The sequence below is a fragment of the Staurois parvus genome, unplaced genomic scaffold, assembly GCF_062004578.1.
Source record: "Staurois parvus isolate SC_StPar_1 unplaced genomic scaffold, SC_StPar_1.0 ptg000439l, whole genome shotgun sequence".
NCBI lineage: Eukaryota > Metazoa > Chordata > Amphibia > Anura > Ranidae > Staurois > Staurois parvus.
The window spans coordinates 8,352,939-8,369,729 of NW_028318235.1; the positions used below are offsets into that span (position 1 = coordinate 8,352,939).

At 37.9% G+C, this 16,791-nt stretch overlaps 1 protein-coding gene across 3 annotated transcripts in view; it reads left to right on the plus strand.

Moving 5' to 3' along the window:
• Nucleotides 1-16,791, plus strand: part of CRLF1 (cytokine receptor like factor 1) — a 171,336-nt gene that overhangs the window by 76,182 nt on the left and 78,363 nt on the right. For all 3 annotated transcript variants that reach the window (XM_089687846.1, XM_089687848.1, XM_089687847.1), the window contains exon 2: nt 4,324-4,602. In XM_089687846.1, coding sequence (XP_089543972.1) covers nt 4,324-4,602 — 279 coding nt within the window. The remainder of the gene's footprint in view (nt 1-4,323; nt 4,603-16,791) is intronic.

The following is a 16,791-nucleotide window of genomic DNA, read 5'->3' on the forward strand; positions in this document are numbered from 1 at the left end:
ATGGAGGTGATTGGAACACCTGAATCCAATGATTTAGACAGATGTCCCAAATCGTTTGGCAATATAGTGTATATGTAAGTGTGGAACTGCTAAAGAAATATAATACAACTAACAGTTGACTGTGGAATATTTAGTAGCAAGGAAATTTCATGGATGGACTTATTACACAGGTGGTAACCTATCACGGTACCACGCATGAATTCACTGAGCTCCTGAGAGTAACCCATTCTTTCCCAAATGTTTGTCGAAGCAGTCTGCATGACTTTTTTACACCTGTGGCCATGGAGGTGATTGGATCCAATGATTTTGAGGGGTATCTCAATACTTTTGGCAATATAATGTGTGTGTGTATATATATATATTTATAATATAAAACAAACAGAACACTTACCAGCTAGCTTACAAAAATAATTGAGCCTGTCTAAAAGTTGCACAATTTTGAAATTATATTATTGTGGAATCCTCACTGCCTCGCCAAGCTTCCTCTATATACTGTGGCCCTAACCCTATAATTGAGAGTTGGAGCACATATAGCAGTGGATACATTAAGGGCAGGTAGAGAAGAGAAGAGAGCCTACTCCTCCCTAAAGGTACAGGGACACAGTAGATGCCCAGCAAAAGCACAATGGCAGCTGAAGACATCCCTACAACAAGTCCAGTGAACAAGCAATACAAAAAGATGATGTCTTATACTGATCCAGTTCTATGGTTGTAAATGTTTGACTCTTTATTTTCAATAAACAATCTGAGCAAAAAAAAGATGGCAAGAGCCTCAAATTATAACTAGCATTTGCAGTAAGACTAGTTATAAATTGGGTTGCTTTCTATTTTTGTATAGCTTGTTTGCTGGATTTGGCAAGGGGACACATTGGATGTCTCCAAGTGTCATTGTGTGCTTACTGGAGGTCTAATATGTCCATGTGCCTTTACGGAGGAATGAGCCCCTTCCAGTCATACCTACCCTTGATTTATCCACTGCTATATACAGTATGCTCCAACCTGGAAACACTCAAATAGAGTTAGGACAACAGTATACAGAGCAATTTAATAGGACAACATTGCAGTGAAGCAAACAAACAAAAAACAAAAACTTTCTTGGAACAGTTTTGTTTTTTGTTTTTAAATACAGGGACCACAGTGTCTATATTTCAAGAGATACACGTATAAGTTTGGAAGTCTGTGATGCTTTGCTGTAGTATTTCTTGCACCCCATAGACCACTAGAATGCACATTTATACCGTAGGTTTTCTACAGTGCCATCTATTCTTAATGGCATTCCAATGCACCTTGCTAAAGTACAGGTATTGCAGTGCACCACAATCCATGGCAAATTATTACTATTCCTTGCTGTGCGCTGAGTATTAAAAAAAAATGACATGCATTTCTTTGGTGCAATTTCTGTGCATTGGGCACCCAATTATAATAAATGAGCTGCCCTAATGTAATGCACAGCAACACGCATAAAAATGATCATCAACCCTTGTCACATCGCAAAAGACCGAAGAGCCATAAGGAAATAGCTGCTTGTTATTTCAGTTGTGGCTACCACTTTGAATAGATACAGAAGAAGGATATAACTTAAAAGCTGTAAGTACAGAAGCAAGCAATTACATTTTGTAATGCTCAGCTCAGAAAAATACAGTATGTCTTAGAAGTGAGAGAACATGTTTAAATAAAAAAAATATATATATATATTAAATATATACGTAAAGAGCAAAAGCAATAAAAGTGTAGGGAATCTATTTTTCAGTATGTTTGGCATCATGCCCCATTGTTATATATATACAGTTGCAAGAAAAAGTATGTGAACCCCTTGGGATTACGTGGAGTTTTGCATGAATTGGGCATAAAATGTGCTCTGAACGTCATATAAGTCACAACAATAGAAGAACATAGTCTGCTGAACATAATACTACACAAACATTAGATGTTGCCATGGTTTAATTGCACATAACATGTAAACATTCACAGTGCAGGGAGGAAAAAGTATGTGAACCTTTGGACTTAATAACTGGTTGACCCTCCTTTGGCAGCTAAACCTCAACCAAACGTTTCCTGTAGTTGCAGATCAGACCTGCACAATGATCTGGAGTCATTTTGGACCACTCCTCTTCACAAAACTGTTTCAGTGTAGCAATATTCTTGGGATGTCTGGTGTGAATCGCTCTCTTAAGGTCATGCCACAGCATTTCAATGGGGTTGAGGTCAGGACTCTGACTGGGCCACTCCAGAAGGCGTATTCTGTGCTGTTGCAGCCATTGTTTTGTTGAATTACTTGTATGCTTTGGGTCATTGTCCTGTTGCATCACCCATCCTCTGTGGAGCTTCAGTTGGCGGACAGATGGTCGTATGTTTTCTTGCAAAATGTCTTGATAAACTCTGGAATTCATTTTCTCATCAATGACAACAATCCGTCCAGGCCCTGAGGCAGCAAAGCAGCCCCAAACCATGATGCTCCCTCCGCCATGTTTTACAGTGGGGATGAGGTTTTGATGTTGGTGTGCTGTGCCTTTTTTTCTCCACACATAGTGTTGTGTGTTCTTCCCAAACAACTCAATCTTGGTTTCATCTGTCCACAGTATATTTTGCCAGTAGTGCTGTGGAACATCCAGGTGCTCTTTTGCAAACTTCAAACGTGCTGCAATATTCTTTTTGGACAGCAATGGCTTCCTCCGTGGTGTCCTCCCACGTACTCCATTCTTGTTTAATGTTTTCCTTATTGTAGATGTGTCAACAAAAATGTTAGCATGTGCCAGAGATTTCTGTAGGTCTTTAGCTGACACTCTGGGATTCTTCTTTACCTCATAGCATTCTGCGCTGTGCTTTTGCAGTCATTTTTACAGGACGACCCCGCCTAGGGAGAGTAGCAACAGTGCTAAACTTTCTCCATTTGTAGACAGTCTGTCTTACCGTGGACACATGAACATCAAGGCTTTTGGAGATATTTTTGTAACCCTTTCCAGCTTCATGCAAGTCAACAATCTTGATCGTAGGTCTTCTGAGAGCTCTTTTCTGCGAGGCATGGTTCACATCAGACAGTGCTTCTTGAAACCAGTAAACCCAAAACAGGTGTGTGTTTTTTAAGGGCAAGACAGCTGTCAGCAACACATCCAATATCATCACACTAATTGGAGTCAAGGTTGGCTCACTCCTGGCTCCAATTAGCTCTGGGAGAAGTCATTAAGATAGGGCCTCACATACTTTTTCCTCCCTGCACTGCGAATGTTTACATGTTATGTGCAATTAAACCATGGCAACATCTAATGTTTGTATAGTATTATGTTCAGCAGACTGTGTTCTTTTATTGTTGTGACTTAGATGACGTTCAGAGCACATTTTATGCCCAATTCATGCAAAACTCCACATAATCCCAAGGGGTTCACATACTTTTTCTTGCAACTGTATATATATATATATATATATATATATATATATATATTTCCCTTGCTAGTCATTGGATATTCTTTACCACATATACTTAACTCTGGGGCTTATTCCTTTCCAACGTACAACCTCCCTTGCAAAATGAACAGACTATCAACCCTCCCAGCTTTCATGTTTTTGAATCTTTGAGTCAAAAATGTTCAAGTGATATTATCCTAACACCCTGAAAGTGTGTATTGAAGTACAGTAGATGAAGTGTTGTTGACATTATCTTAAGAATGTTTGCTAACTATAGCATTATCTAATAAGCTAACTGTTGAACACTGTAAACAGTGTTTTCTAACTGTACTAAGATCCCACAAGATGCATACAGACTACCTAATAACTTAACAAAAATGGCTCTACACAACCACAAGGACAAAAAAAAATCACAAAGACTTGAATACCACAACATAATATAGACATGAGGTTTAAGCTGAGTATACACTTGTAGAATTTCAATTTAAAATTTGTATGGAAATTCTCAGAACGTTGGAATGTCATTTGAAAGTATCTCAAGATTGTGCTTGCTTTTGACATTCAATTTTGACATAAATGGACTTTATATATTATTTTTTAATGGACCCCACTAATGTTTAGAAAAATGAACATTCTTACAACTAAAAATGTTGAACACAATTCTACTAGTGTATACCCAGCTTAAGGGCAAATATATGTTTATCCTGCAAATTCAGTTGTTATCTTGCTTTAGTATAATTGTTTAGTATGGAATTCTTGTACTTGTAAGATAAACATTTAGGTAATGTGCATGCTGACAGATCCGTGTTCTTCTTAAACTGATAAACCTGTGCATGCTTTTTCCCAAATCCTCCTCACATTCCTTAACATGTATTTCTAACCCTGTTTCATAATAAATTTTTAATTCCATTTTTTTTACAGATCCCGCTGTTATATCCCCACAGGACCCTACCTTAATGATAGGATCATCACTAACTGCAGCTTGCTTAGTGGACTCTGACTTAAACCTGAAAGCAGAGGACCTGTTCTGGACCCTAAATGGGAGAAGGCTTTCCACAGATTTGTATAAGATACTGAATGGCACAACCTTGAATGTGGCCTTGAATAATCTGAATGGATCAAAGCAGCAATCGGGAGACAACCTGGTGTGCCACAGCAAAGATGGGAGAATCCTTGCAGGATCATGTCTTTATGTTGGATGTATGTCTGATTTTCAGACAAACTGGTTAGATGCCCTATTCCAACAGTGTAGTCATAAGCCAAAATGATTAGCATAGTTGCTGAGGCACTAGCATATTTGGTTTCATTACAACTTAAGAAGGAACTGAATTAGGAATGGGGGGAGGGTGGTTATGTCTACAGCTAAGCCTGGTTTAGACTAAAATGATGTAAGTGGTCTCAATGCTGCTGAAATAATTGGCACCACTGCTAACATTTCAAATTATTCATTTTTGCTTCAGAAAAATACCCATTTTTCAGTGGGTAAATATTAAAATACTTTAAATATATGATTATACCATTAAAATTAGTAAGTGATAACGACTATACAAAATGTGGCTGATTTACTAAAACTGGAGAGTGCAAAATCTGGTGCAGCTCTTATTTGTCAAAGCTGCTATTGAAAAATTGATATACTCCTCTTTTATTCTTTACATGTAATTTTGACTCTGCAGTTCTTTGCAGTCTGTATTTCAGATAGAACATTTTTAAACTGAATGTTTCATATATCTCTCCAAACAAGAAAAATACTGCACTGTGTTTGACTGAGCTGGTGGAAATTGTTAGCTTTTTTTGTTTTAAAGCAGAACTAAAGACTCCATACTTGTCTGTCCAATGGCCGTGTGCTATTATCTTCTTCTAAGTGTCGGTCTTCATTGACTGGTGGGGGGTGAAATCACTACTGTGCATGTGCAGTAGGCTGACATCCCAGCACTTGGAGACTGTGCATGCACCGCTCAGTTTACAGTACTGGAGGAGACAGCAAAGTGGCAGGTAGGGGTGTTTTATTGCAGAAGAGACAGTGCATGTCTCTTCTGCAGTAAAAGCCTGCATGCTTGCAGGTGTTAACAGTGAGACTTCAATTCCACTTTACTGAGGGGGCAAAGGGCATAACTTCTGCGAAAGCCTGTAAAAAGAATTGTCCACAGCTCAGTGAGTCTATATGGTAAAATGGTGATCCTTGATGTATTATCCATGATGTCCTTGTTTTCTCCCTCCCCCCTTACCTATACTTGTCCATATTTTTAACTTTTACATTCAGACTTTTAATTATTGTCCTTATGGTTTCTCTTTTGCTGTAGTCCCTAGCCTCTGTTTTGTGTTGTGGTTCAAATCTCCGAGGAGAGCCCCAATAGTTTTGGTTCAAATCTTGGATGAGAGACCCCAATTGTATTAATTTGGAAAATAATGAAATTGCTGTTTGTCATATTCTTTTACTTTCAATTTGTGCTGCTAGCCTCTTTTTAGAAAGTTTGTGAACCATTTCCACCTGAGCATAGCCCTTTTCTACTTTCTACCTACATAACTTTCCATGAGAGAAGCATTGCTTTCTCCAAACTGTAGATGGCACTGTAGTATGATGCACTCCATGCGTCAAATATGTCAAAAGGTCAAGCTATGGTTAATTCGTATTGACATCGCTTGGATCCAGTGTTTGACAAGAACTCACCCAAAAAATGGGAACAGCTAAAAATGTGTATATTACCTGGCCAATAGTGCCAATAGTTTACATTGCCCAAATATACCACAACGGTATCTATTTCCCCACTGTATTAGAGTACAGAAGAACTAGTTTTGCGCAAACACCATTCTAATGGAAATTAGTGTTTCTAGTTCTTCTGTACTCTAATATAATGGGGCAGTAGATACTATTGTTGTATATTTGAGCACGTAGGAAGCTGCTGTAGTTGTAAAGAGGGTGAAGGCATTGGGAGTGCCATACACAGGATATGACATCAGAGACTGGTACTTCAGTGTGTGTGTGTGTGTGTGTCTATACTATACATATACATATATGTGTGTGTATATATATATATATATATATATATATATATATATATATATATGTATATAAAAGAAAGTTGGATTGCTGCATATATTTATTGTTGAAAAATCACCATACAAAAGGGTGATCCAAAAAAATGGACAAAGCCATCCATCATAGTGTTCAACAGTTGAACACTATGATGTATGACTTTGTCCACTTTTTTGGATCACCCTTTTGTATGGTGATTTTTCAACAATAAATGTTTTTATGTGCAGGAATCCAACTTTCTTTTTTATATATATGGCCTGTGGGAGGGCCTGATTGCTATGCACTGTGATTGATCATGGTTGTGCACTCCACCCATATTACTGCTATATATATGTATATATATATATATATAGTATCTCACAGAAGTGGGTACACCCCTCACATTTTTGGCAATATTTTATTTTATCTTTTCATGTGACAACACTGAAGAAATGACACTTTGCTACAATGTAAAGTAGTGAGTGTACAGCTTGTATAACAGTGTAAATTTGCTGTCCCTTCAAAATAACTCAACACACAGCCATTAATGTCTAAACCGCTGGCAACAAAAGTGAGTACACCCCTAAGTGAAAATGTCCAAATTGGGCCCAAAGTGTCAATATTTTGTGTGACCACCATTATTTTCCAGCGCTGCCTTAACTCTCTTGGGCATGGAGTTCACCAGAGCTTCACAGGTTGCTACTGGAGTCCTCTTCCACTCCTTCATGATGACATCACGGAGCTGGTGGATGTTAGAGACCTTGTGCTCCTCCACGTTCCGATGATAATGCCCCACAGATGCTCAATAGGATTTAGGTCTGGAGACATGCTTGGCCAGTCCATCCCATTTACCCTCAGCTTCTTTAGCAATGCAGTGGTCGTCTTGGAGGTGTGTGTGGGGTCAATATCATGTTGGAATACTGCCCTGTGGCCCAGTCTCCGGAGGGAGGGGATCATGCTCTTCTTCAGTATGTCACAGTACCTGTTGGCATTCATGGTTCCCTCGATGAACTGTAGCTCCCCAGTGCTGGCAGTACTCATGCAGCCCCAGACCCTGACACTCCCACCACCATGCTTGACTGTAGGCAAGACACACTTGTCTTTGCATGCCTCACCTGGTTGCCACCACACAAGCTTGACAGCATCTGAACCAAATAAGTTTATCTTGGTCTCATCAGACCACAGGGCATGGTTACAGTAATCCATGTCCTTAGTCTGCTTGTCTTCAGCAAACTTTTTGCAGGCTTTCTTGTGCATTGTCTTTAGAAGAGGCTTCCTTCTGGGATGACAGCCCTGAAGACCAATTTGATGCGGTGTATGGTCTGAGCACTGACAGGCTGAACCCCTACCCCTTCTACCTCTGCAACACCCCTTCTACCTCTGCAGCAATGCTGGCAGCACTCATATGTCTATTTCCCAAAGACAACCTCTGGATATGATGCAAAGCACATGCACTCAAACTCTTTGGTCGACCATGATGAGTCCTGTTCTGAGTGGAACCTGTCCTGTTAAATCGCTGGATAGTCTTTGCCACCGTGCTGCAGCTCAGTTTCGGGGTCTTGGCAATCTTCTTATAGCCTAGGCCATCTTTATGTAGAGAAACAATTCTTTTTTTCAGATCCTCAGAGAGTTCTTTGCCATGAGGAGCCATGTTGAACTTACAGTGATCAGTATGAAAGAGTGAGAGTGATAACACCAAATTTAACACACCTGCTCCCTAGTCACACCTGAGACCTTGTAACATTAATGAGTCACATGACACCGATCGAGGGAAAATGGCTAATTGGGCCCAATTTGGACATTTTCACTTAGGGGTGTACTCACTTTTGTTGCCAGCAATGTAGACATTAATGGCTTTGTGTTGAGTTATTTTGAGGGGACAGCAAATTTACACTGTTATACAAGCTGTACACTCATCACTTTACATTGTAGCAAAGTGTCATTTCTTCAGTGTTGTCACACGAAAAGATATAATAAAATATTTACATAAATGTGAGGGTTGTATTCACTTCTGTGAGATTCTATATATATATATATATATATATATATATATATATATATATATATATGTATGTATACAGTCTCTGATGTCATATCTGGTTTCTGGCACTCTCAATGCCTTCGCCTTTTTTGAAGCCTCTTCCTATGTGGACAGAAGCACAACTGACTGCTGTTAAAGGAGTGAAGTTGCTACTTATGTGCAAGGAACGTTACATAGTTACATAGTTAGTCTGGCTAAAAAAAGACAAAAGTCCATCCAGTTCTTCTTTTAGAGTATGAAATTGTGTTAATTCTGGCTCTGGTTGCCAATGCATGCTATTTTATTTTTCAAGTGTGTTGCTCCGTCTGGTTGTTCCAAGGATCTATGTATGAAGTTGACTGTCTATTTCTGTGTGCTCCTGTTTTACTAAGATTACTGCATATGATGTCTCTGATGAGTAATTATTACCTCTTCTAGTGATGTATTTGTTTTTAGATGATCTGTATGCTTAAATCCTTTTCTCTGTGCATTTTGGTAGCTTTTATCACCTCATGCTCACACTAAATGAAATTAGGTAGTTTCAGTATCTGTTCTTCTGACGGAGGGTTTATTTGTTGTTGTACACCCAGGAAAAAATAGATCACAGTGGGTGGTCCCTAAATCTGTAGATTCTGCAATTGTAGACCATGCTCATCTTCCTCAAACTTGAAAAAGCAGGACAAATAGCTTTTCAATGCTATCTTGATGTTCCCTCTATTGTTTGTGTTTTTACCTTTCCCAGTGATGCTCTGGACCTTTGAGAATGGTTTGAGGTGCAAATGTAAGGTGATAATGATCATTCTGCTTTCCCTTCTTAACCTGAAGTCATCATTTACTTGATCATTTGTTTCAGGGAAACCTGCTTCGGGAAGTGCTGAAACCTAATGTGGTGGCTTTAACGCTAAGCAGAGAAGTTGCAGCCAGGGGCAGACTGACCATTTGGAAATTCGGGCACTGCCCGAGGGCCCGGGGTCAGTAGGGGGCCCCATGAGATGCCCCTGGTACCTTTTTCATAGGCTTTTTTGAGTTTGGGCAAGGACACAGGGGCCCCATGATCCCCTATTACCCGGGGGTCCCATGAGTTTTCAGTCCGCCCCTGGTTGCAGCCCTTAAACCCATACTCCAGTTTTTGAAAAAAAAACCTCCAAATGTAATTGCCCGGCAGCCGCTGAAATAAAAAATACAGCTTTTACACTGTGCTCTACAGCATACAGAAGAGAACTTAAGTTGTGACAGTCAACTTTGTGCTACCAATATGACCAAAAGATAAGAGCTTCCATGATCACCAAAGCAATAGAAATCTAAATTCGAGGCTCTGCAATCCCAAATATATTAAGGCTGTCTTACTAGCAGCTTGCCTTCTTCCATCCTTTGCAGGAGTTTCAGCAGAAACAAAGAAGCTATCTGGTATCAAAACACTTTCTTCTGGCTCTAAAGAAAGGATGTGGTGGCCTCTTCAATTGATTTCAGGTCATCCCAACATCGTTCTTTCTAATATGCATCTGTTTTCTTTTAACTTTGTAGCAAGAGCATGGCTTAGAGGTTAGTTGGAACTTTTATAGCTAATAAAAGGGTCGTCCTGAGGGTTCCAGGAGATGGAACCAGCCATAATACAATGACACGAGGAATCACAAGAAAAGGGAAATTACTGTCATTATAAAAAAAATATTTTCAACATGCACATTTAAAGTATAACTAAAGGCAAAACTTTTTTTTTTAAGTTTTGGATAGAGTAGAGAGGGATTAGAAAGCTTGTCAATTTTTACTGCTGTCTGTGCCCTCATTAAGGAAATTCGCCCTTTCTAAATAGAACAAATGTATTGTTTACCATTATCATTGAAAGCTCTACCCAAAATAAAAAAAAATTGCCTATGGTTTTACTTTAAGTTATGTTGTTTCAACAACTATAATGCACATAAACTGCTTGCATTTCAGTAGGTATTTAATTTGTACTGCCAATGAATATAGAGACACTGTTTTATTACTATGTGGATTGGTTTACAGGTTGTAGTAATGTGTTTTTTTTACCTAGTTGTAGCATAATTGTCAACTGTCCTGGTTTGGAAACAGAGCAACATACTGTACTTTGCTGTGATTGGAACTTTGTTGTTTTTTTTTTATTTCTCTGACTGATGGTCACATAGTAGCATTTTATTTTTGTCTGAATATTTGCTGGTTTATTTCCAGAATTATATTTTCATCCATTTATAGTACAATATGTCATTGTTTCTATATTAATAGGAGAAAGGCAACTAGCAGCATTGAAATCAGGAGGGCAGGAAATGGGGATTATTCATTATAGAATGTAGTCACTAGTACAGCTTTAGGGAGGTGAGGATGGCTGCAGCTATTGGGTGTCTGTGTTCTACAACAGTCTGCTACCCTCCAATGATCTGTTTATAACTGGACTGAAAAACAAATATTGTAAACTTTGTTCTGATCAATAATACAAGTTTATGCAAGGGATAGACGGTTCTGACAGTACTTCAACAGTATCTGGGCAGACCAAATTATTTCCAACAAATTTTTGATTGAGAACCATGCTCATTTCATTCCAGGGAATAAACTTATTCCTACATAACAAGGGTTTACTGGCAAACTTTGTATTAGTACAAGCTATACGCAAAAGTTTGGACATCATCAAATGACATGTTTTGTGCATATACCTAATAGACTTTCCTAAGCAACTAAGTAAGAATATACAAAAAAACATATTTGATCAGATGTTCTAGCTCCTACTAAATGTACATGTATATTTATAATCTATTTATGGTGGTTGGCTGATCAGATTCTATGTGCACTAAGAAGCCATTTTGCTTTAACATACTTTAACTCTGTCTGCCTGGATCTTACTGTAAACTCTTGTGTACTGCTGACATGTCCTACACAGCAACATCTTCCAAGGCATTACCAGCTTGGATTCATTTACCCTTTTGAGTAAGATGCTTAAAATTGGTCTTCAAGGCCAACAAATAGTATATTCTTTAATTGTAAGGTTGGGGCACAGGTGTATAGAAGATGAATCCACAAAAATAGGTGATAAAACGAGCACTGTTAGATTATTTTTACATTGGCCTTCGGTGCACAGACCATGTTTTTTTGACCAGTGTTAGTGCTATTCCTCCTTCAGCAGACCTATCCTTGGATTTTACATTCAGTGACATAGTATAAAATAATGCCCCCCCCAAAAAAAACAGCATTACAAAGTACTCATACTCATATACAAAGTAAAACATGAGGATATATCTGTCTGTATTTTAATAAATTCCTTGGTTACAGAAGTGCATATGCTGTATTTTAATCCTTTCCTTCTAGCTTTCCTTTATTTTATAGAAAAGAAAAATGTAAGGCCCTATTTCTATATGTTATAACCAGTGCATTTGACTGCAAATTTGATCATTATCACTTTATAAGTGATCAGAAGCTACTATAACAATAATTGCAAGAATTTTTAAAGGATTATATTTGTAAATATTATCCTATTATCCCACCCTTAATAGGCCCTAAAGACTATTTTTTTTAATATATGAATGAGTAGTGAAGTCCTTTTGTATGCAGAGGCAGCAAATGGCAAAACAGCCATAGAATTCCAAACACTTAACAGACCACACTAATTGTTATACTGTGTATGTAGTGGAATTAATGTTGTGCTGTGAAAGGATCTTCACCATTGAATAAGGTGCAAGGTGATGTCTTGAAACTTTAATTTATAGCATATCTGTTGTGCAATGTTAAATATTCAGATATACTTTTTGCTTAGCCAGCCTGAAAAGATTCAGCAATTATGCACATTTAGTTCAGTAACAAATGACAGGACCTGTGCATTCACATATTTACTGAAATAAAAGGTATTTTTTCTAGTCTTTCCATTAACAACCATATGTAAAATAAGTGTTTAAGAGTGTGTATTATTTATTTTAGAAAAGAAGTATAAAATGTTTTACTGTTTCACTGATTAATGGATGAGGTTTATCCTAGTAATAACATTTGAATGTCATGCCCAGAAAATACCAATGCTTTTTTTTTATAACACTATACATAAGGCAATAAACAAGCAACACATAAATAGGTTTAGGATCCTACATCATATGTAATTACCTTCAGTAAAGTGGATTTGCAACTATTAGCTCTCTCTTTTTGGCTATTTGCTTAGCTATAGGTGTAGGTAAGAAACCTAAGTGACACATATACACCATTCACAGTCAGTGCCTGACATACCCTCCCTTTGTTCAAACATGTGGGAAGGAGCACATTTGTTTAATATTCCCATGCTGGGTCCTTGGCCTGTGTTCTGCATAAAATTTTAAATCTTGCAGAGTCAGAATCCATATTGTGACCCTTGGATTGTTCCCTTTGTTCTGTGCCATCTGGTATAGTAGAGAGTAGTCTGTAACCAGTTGGTGCTGTCTGCCCAAAAGGTAACACCTCAGTTATTTTAGTGCCCAATTTATGGTCAGACACTCCCTTTACAGTATTGAATAGCTCCTCTCTACAGGGGTTAGTAAAAGACTGAGATATATTACTTTATGGTCTTCCTCATTCATTTAACAGGCTACTCTCAGGTCGACCAAGCAACTGGTAAAAATTGTGAACTTTGTGCTACTCATGAGATGGAGTCAGAATATTGCCCCTAAAAAAACACCCAATTCAGCTATATCCAAATAGTATTCTGGTCACTTGGTCTCTGACTCACCCTTAAATAAATAACCGGGTGTGGTCCTCTAACACTAAACTATGAAACAACACCAAATTTGGAAGGTAGGGCATAGACGTCCTTTCCCCCACAGGAGTTAACGAGAACCACGCAGTGTATTTAAAATGACCAGTTTATTGAAAGTTTGAGCAAATAAATTAAACACTAGAAAAATATATATCCTCCACCTTCCAGAATGTAAAAGAATGACAAGGTTGTCATAACATACAATACCACATACACACTAGCAGGTCACATCAGCCATGAGCAGGTTGACATCAGAGGCATCTGTTTGTACGAAAAAATTCTTGACTGATGTTGGGAGTGGCTAACACTGGTCCCTTCTTTCAGCTCTTGAAAAGCTCTATCAGCCTCCTCATTCCATTACCACCATGGTCGGTTTGCTCTAAATGGAGCTGGTATAGTAGCAAAGAATCTAAAACTGCCTGGAACCTCTGTAGGTGGGAATCCCAGTCACAACTGAAAATGGTGACATCATCTACATATTCCAATGCTTATGCTTTGTGGGGCTTTAGACTGCTATCCATCATTCTTTGGAAGGAGGCAAGGACCCCACATAAGATAAAGGTGAGGATTATGTACTTTTACAGCCTGTCTGGTGTCATAAAATATGATAAGACAGGCTGTAAGATATAAGATATGGAGATCCCAAAGAGGGTAACAAACATCACAATTAAATAAAGTATAAATAACAAAGATACTTCCACTAATCACACCACAACACTCGCACTTCCCCGCCTAATGAAACATATTGCCAATTAATTTAATTAATAACCATTAGGGTAAATAAGATTTACTATGGCTAGTTTAATCGGCTTTTGTCTAAACTGGCCCTAGTATATGTATGTATGAATGTAAGTTAGGGACCGAGGTGAATGTACAATATATGTATGTAAAGTGCTGTGTAAATTGACAGCGCTATATAAGTACTTGAAATAAATAAAAAGTTAATAAATACATGTTTTTTGGATAAATTCCACTGTGGTCCTAGTATAGAACTTCTTTCAAATGGTTAACCCTCTTTGGGATGACCATATAATTTTTTGCTAGAGGTCAGGATTAAATTCTTAGGACCCCACCTTTATATATTTTAGTAAGTAAGTAATAATCAATAACCCCTGATAGGTATCATGGAGAATCCTGCAAATATTTGTACTAGTTTGGTTATTTTTGTCCTTTTCACTCTTTGTTAATGAAACCTGCCAATACCCTTTAGTATGATAGAGAGTGATAACATACCTGGGGGGACCCTACCTTTCTGTCAACTCATCCACCCAGGGCATGGGATGAGCATCAAATTTATATATTTCATCTAATTTCTTGAAGTCATTGTGTTTTAAATTTACAATGTCATGGTAAATTACTTTGTTTGGCTAGAGAATTCTAAAAACATCTTGCAATTTTTCTGCAAGAACTTTCTAACCTTCTGAATCTGATAAGGAGACAGGGCCTCTGATATTCTAACCTTGGATATTACTTTTGCTACTGATATTTTAGGATTGATTTTGGCTACTCCAATCCTTGATCTTCCCAGGGTTTTCTTAGGATAACAAGGTATTTGGAGGGACTCTGTTTATCCACACTCCCTCTCTCCTTATGAGGCTATTTACCCCTTGGATAATAAGGAACTGCCTTTCCTAAGGTTGATGTTTCCAGGGGTTACCAGCTTGGAGGGCAGATTGCGGAGATGGTCCTTGGTCCATCTCCACAAGGGACACAAGCTCATCCACACTCTTGAGGTCTTTATACATAATGCACAACTTTATGGTAAAAGACAAGGCTCTGATGTAACAATTGCAGACAACTTGCCCCACAATCTGAACAGGGTTGAGCACTTCCAGTTGCAACCAAATATTTGTAGGGTGGAACAAATCATGTAGTGGAGTGCCTACTTACTAATTATTTTCATTTTTAAATCCTTTTGCTACAACTCCCTGGTGTCCTGGACATGTCCAGGCAAAATACATTTCTCTGCTTCCCTCCCTCAGCAGCTCAGAGATGCTGCACCTGATAAAGCAGAGGTAGTTGGGCAAGTCATCTGCAGCCAAAAACAGCTACAAAACATCTGCTTTTCAGAGCCTCTAATTACATTCAAGTTAGTTCCTGACTAACATGCTGACCCTTAACATGTTTCCCAAAATAAGCAGGCAGCTTTTGTACCTTTTTTAGTGTTCTTTCAGTGCTCAGCCTTGCCACCCAGCAGCAGGCTCTTACAGCAAGAGGGAGTGAGGGAAAGAGTCCTGAGCATCAGTTATCTCACACGTAAAATAATGTTTTTGTACAAAAGAAGATTCTTAGTTTTTAAATGTGTAAACAATTAAAATAATTCAGTGATAACATTACAATTTTGGATTTCTCTCAATTTGTCTCTCAGGGACAGTGACTGACAGGACAAATAGAGGGAAGAACAGCAGCAGAGACATATTGTAGGTAGCAATAAAAAAAAATTACAGTGTGAGGCTGACTTACTAAAGGAGTAGAGAATGTTCTCTCAAAATAAGAGAGAAGATTCAGTTATCCAATCACGTGGAAGGCAAATTCCTGTTAATTTATTTCATCTGCATATGACTGGATTGAAGTCTTTTCCTGATTTAAAATTCTCATCATTCTCACTTTCAGCTTCATAGTCCAACTTTTTCCCACTGTGATCAAACCTAAAATAAAATGTCTTGCCTTTACATAAGCTTTAAAAAGATATCATTCAGTTAATATGCACCTGTATCTAAATGTAAAAGTTTTGTTGGGATGTGTTAAAGAATAGTAAAAAAATATTGAAATATGAATCTTTCTTGGAAGGATAGAAGCTCCAAATTGCCTCTATAGTTAGTCTCATGACCAAAGCTGTAGACCTTTGGCAATATGCTTTCTACAGATTGAGATCTTACCACCAAATCTTCTGCTGAAAGAAGGATCTGCATTTGACTTGGTTAATCCTCCCTTTCAGCAGAAGTGACAGCCAAATGCGTAGGCTTTTCCATGAAAGGAAACTGGAGTAGTATGTTCTCAAGGTAAGTATATTTGCACTTCTGTTTTATACTTTTTGTAATCCACTACAATAAAAATGTTAACATTTGTCAACCTTAAACCTCCTCTATCTAGCTGGTTTGAAAGCTGTTGCCTCATAGCATATACAGTACAGGCTGACATTTCTGTTTGTAATTAGGTACCTTAAATGAACTACTAAAATATGGTTTAATAAGTTAAAACAAAATCCATGAAACATAAAGTACAGTGACTCATAGGTTATAAAAGAGCACCGTTTATCAGTCTCTCCCATTTATTTGGCAGCTGCTAAATGTTACAGAATGTTATATTATCTGATACAATGACTGTTTACACATGATTATGCAGAACTAGATGATATAGCATCTTTTAGAGGAAATAAAAAATTCCATACAGTATGGCATTCCTGACAAGCTACTTACACAATTGATCAGGAGTTCTCAACTACTGATTAACACTGAAGTAGGTATAACCCTGATTTTTGTGACAAATGTTACCTGCAAAACAATCCTTTTCAAACTCAAATTTCTCCCTACACTTTATCTTCTTGCATGATTCTTCAGTACCACTGTAAATATTTTGCCATTAGAATGAATCAAAAAGATGATAAAACAGGAAAATAAGTAAATAATTTTTACA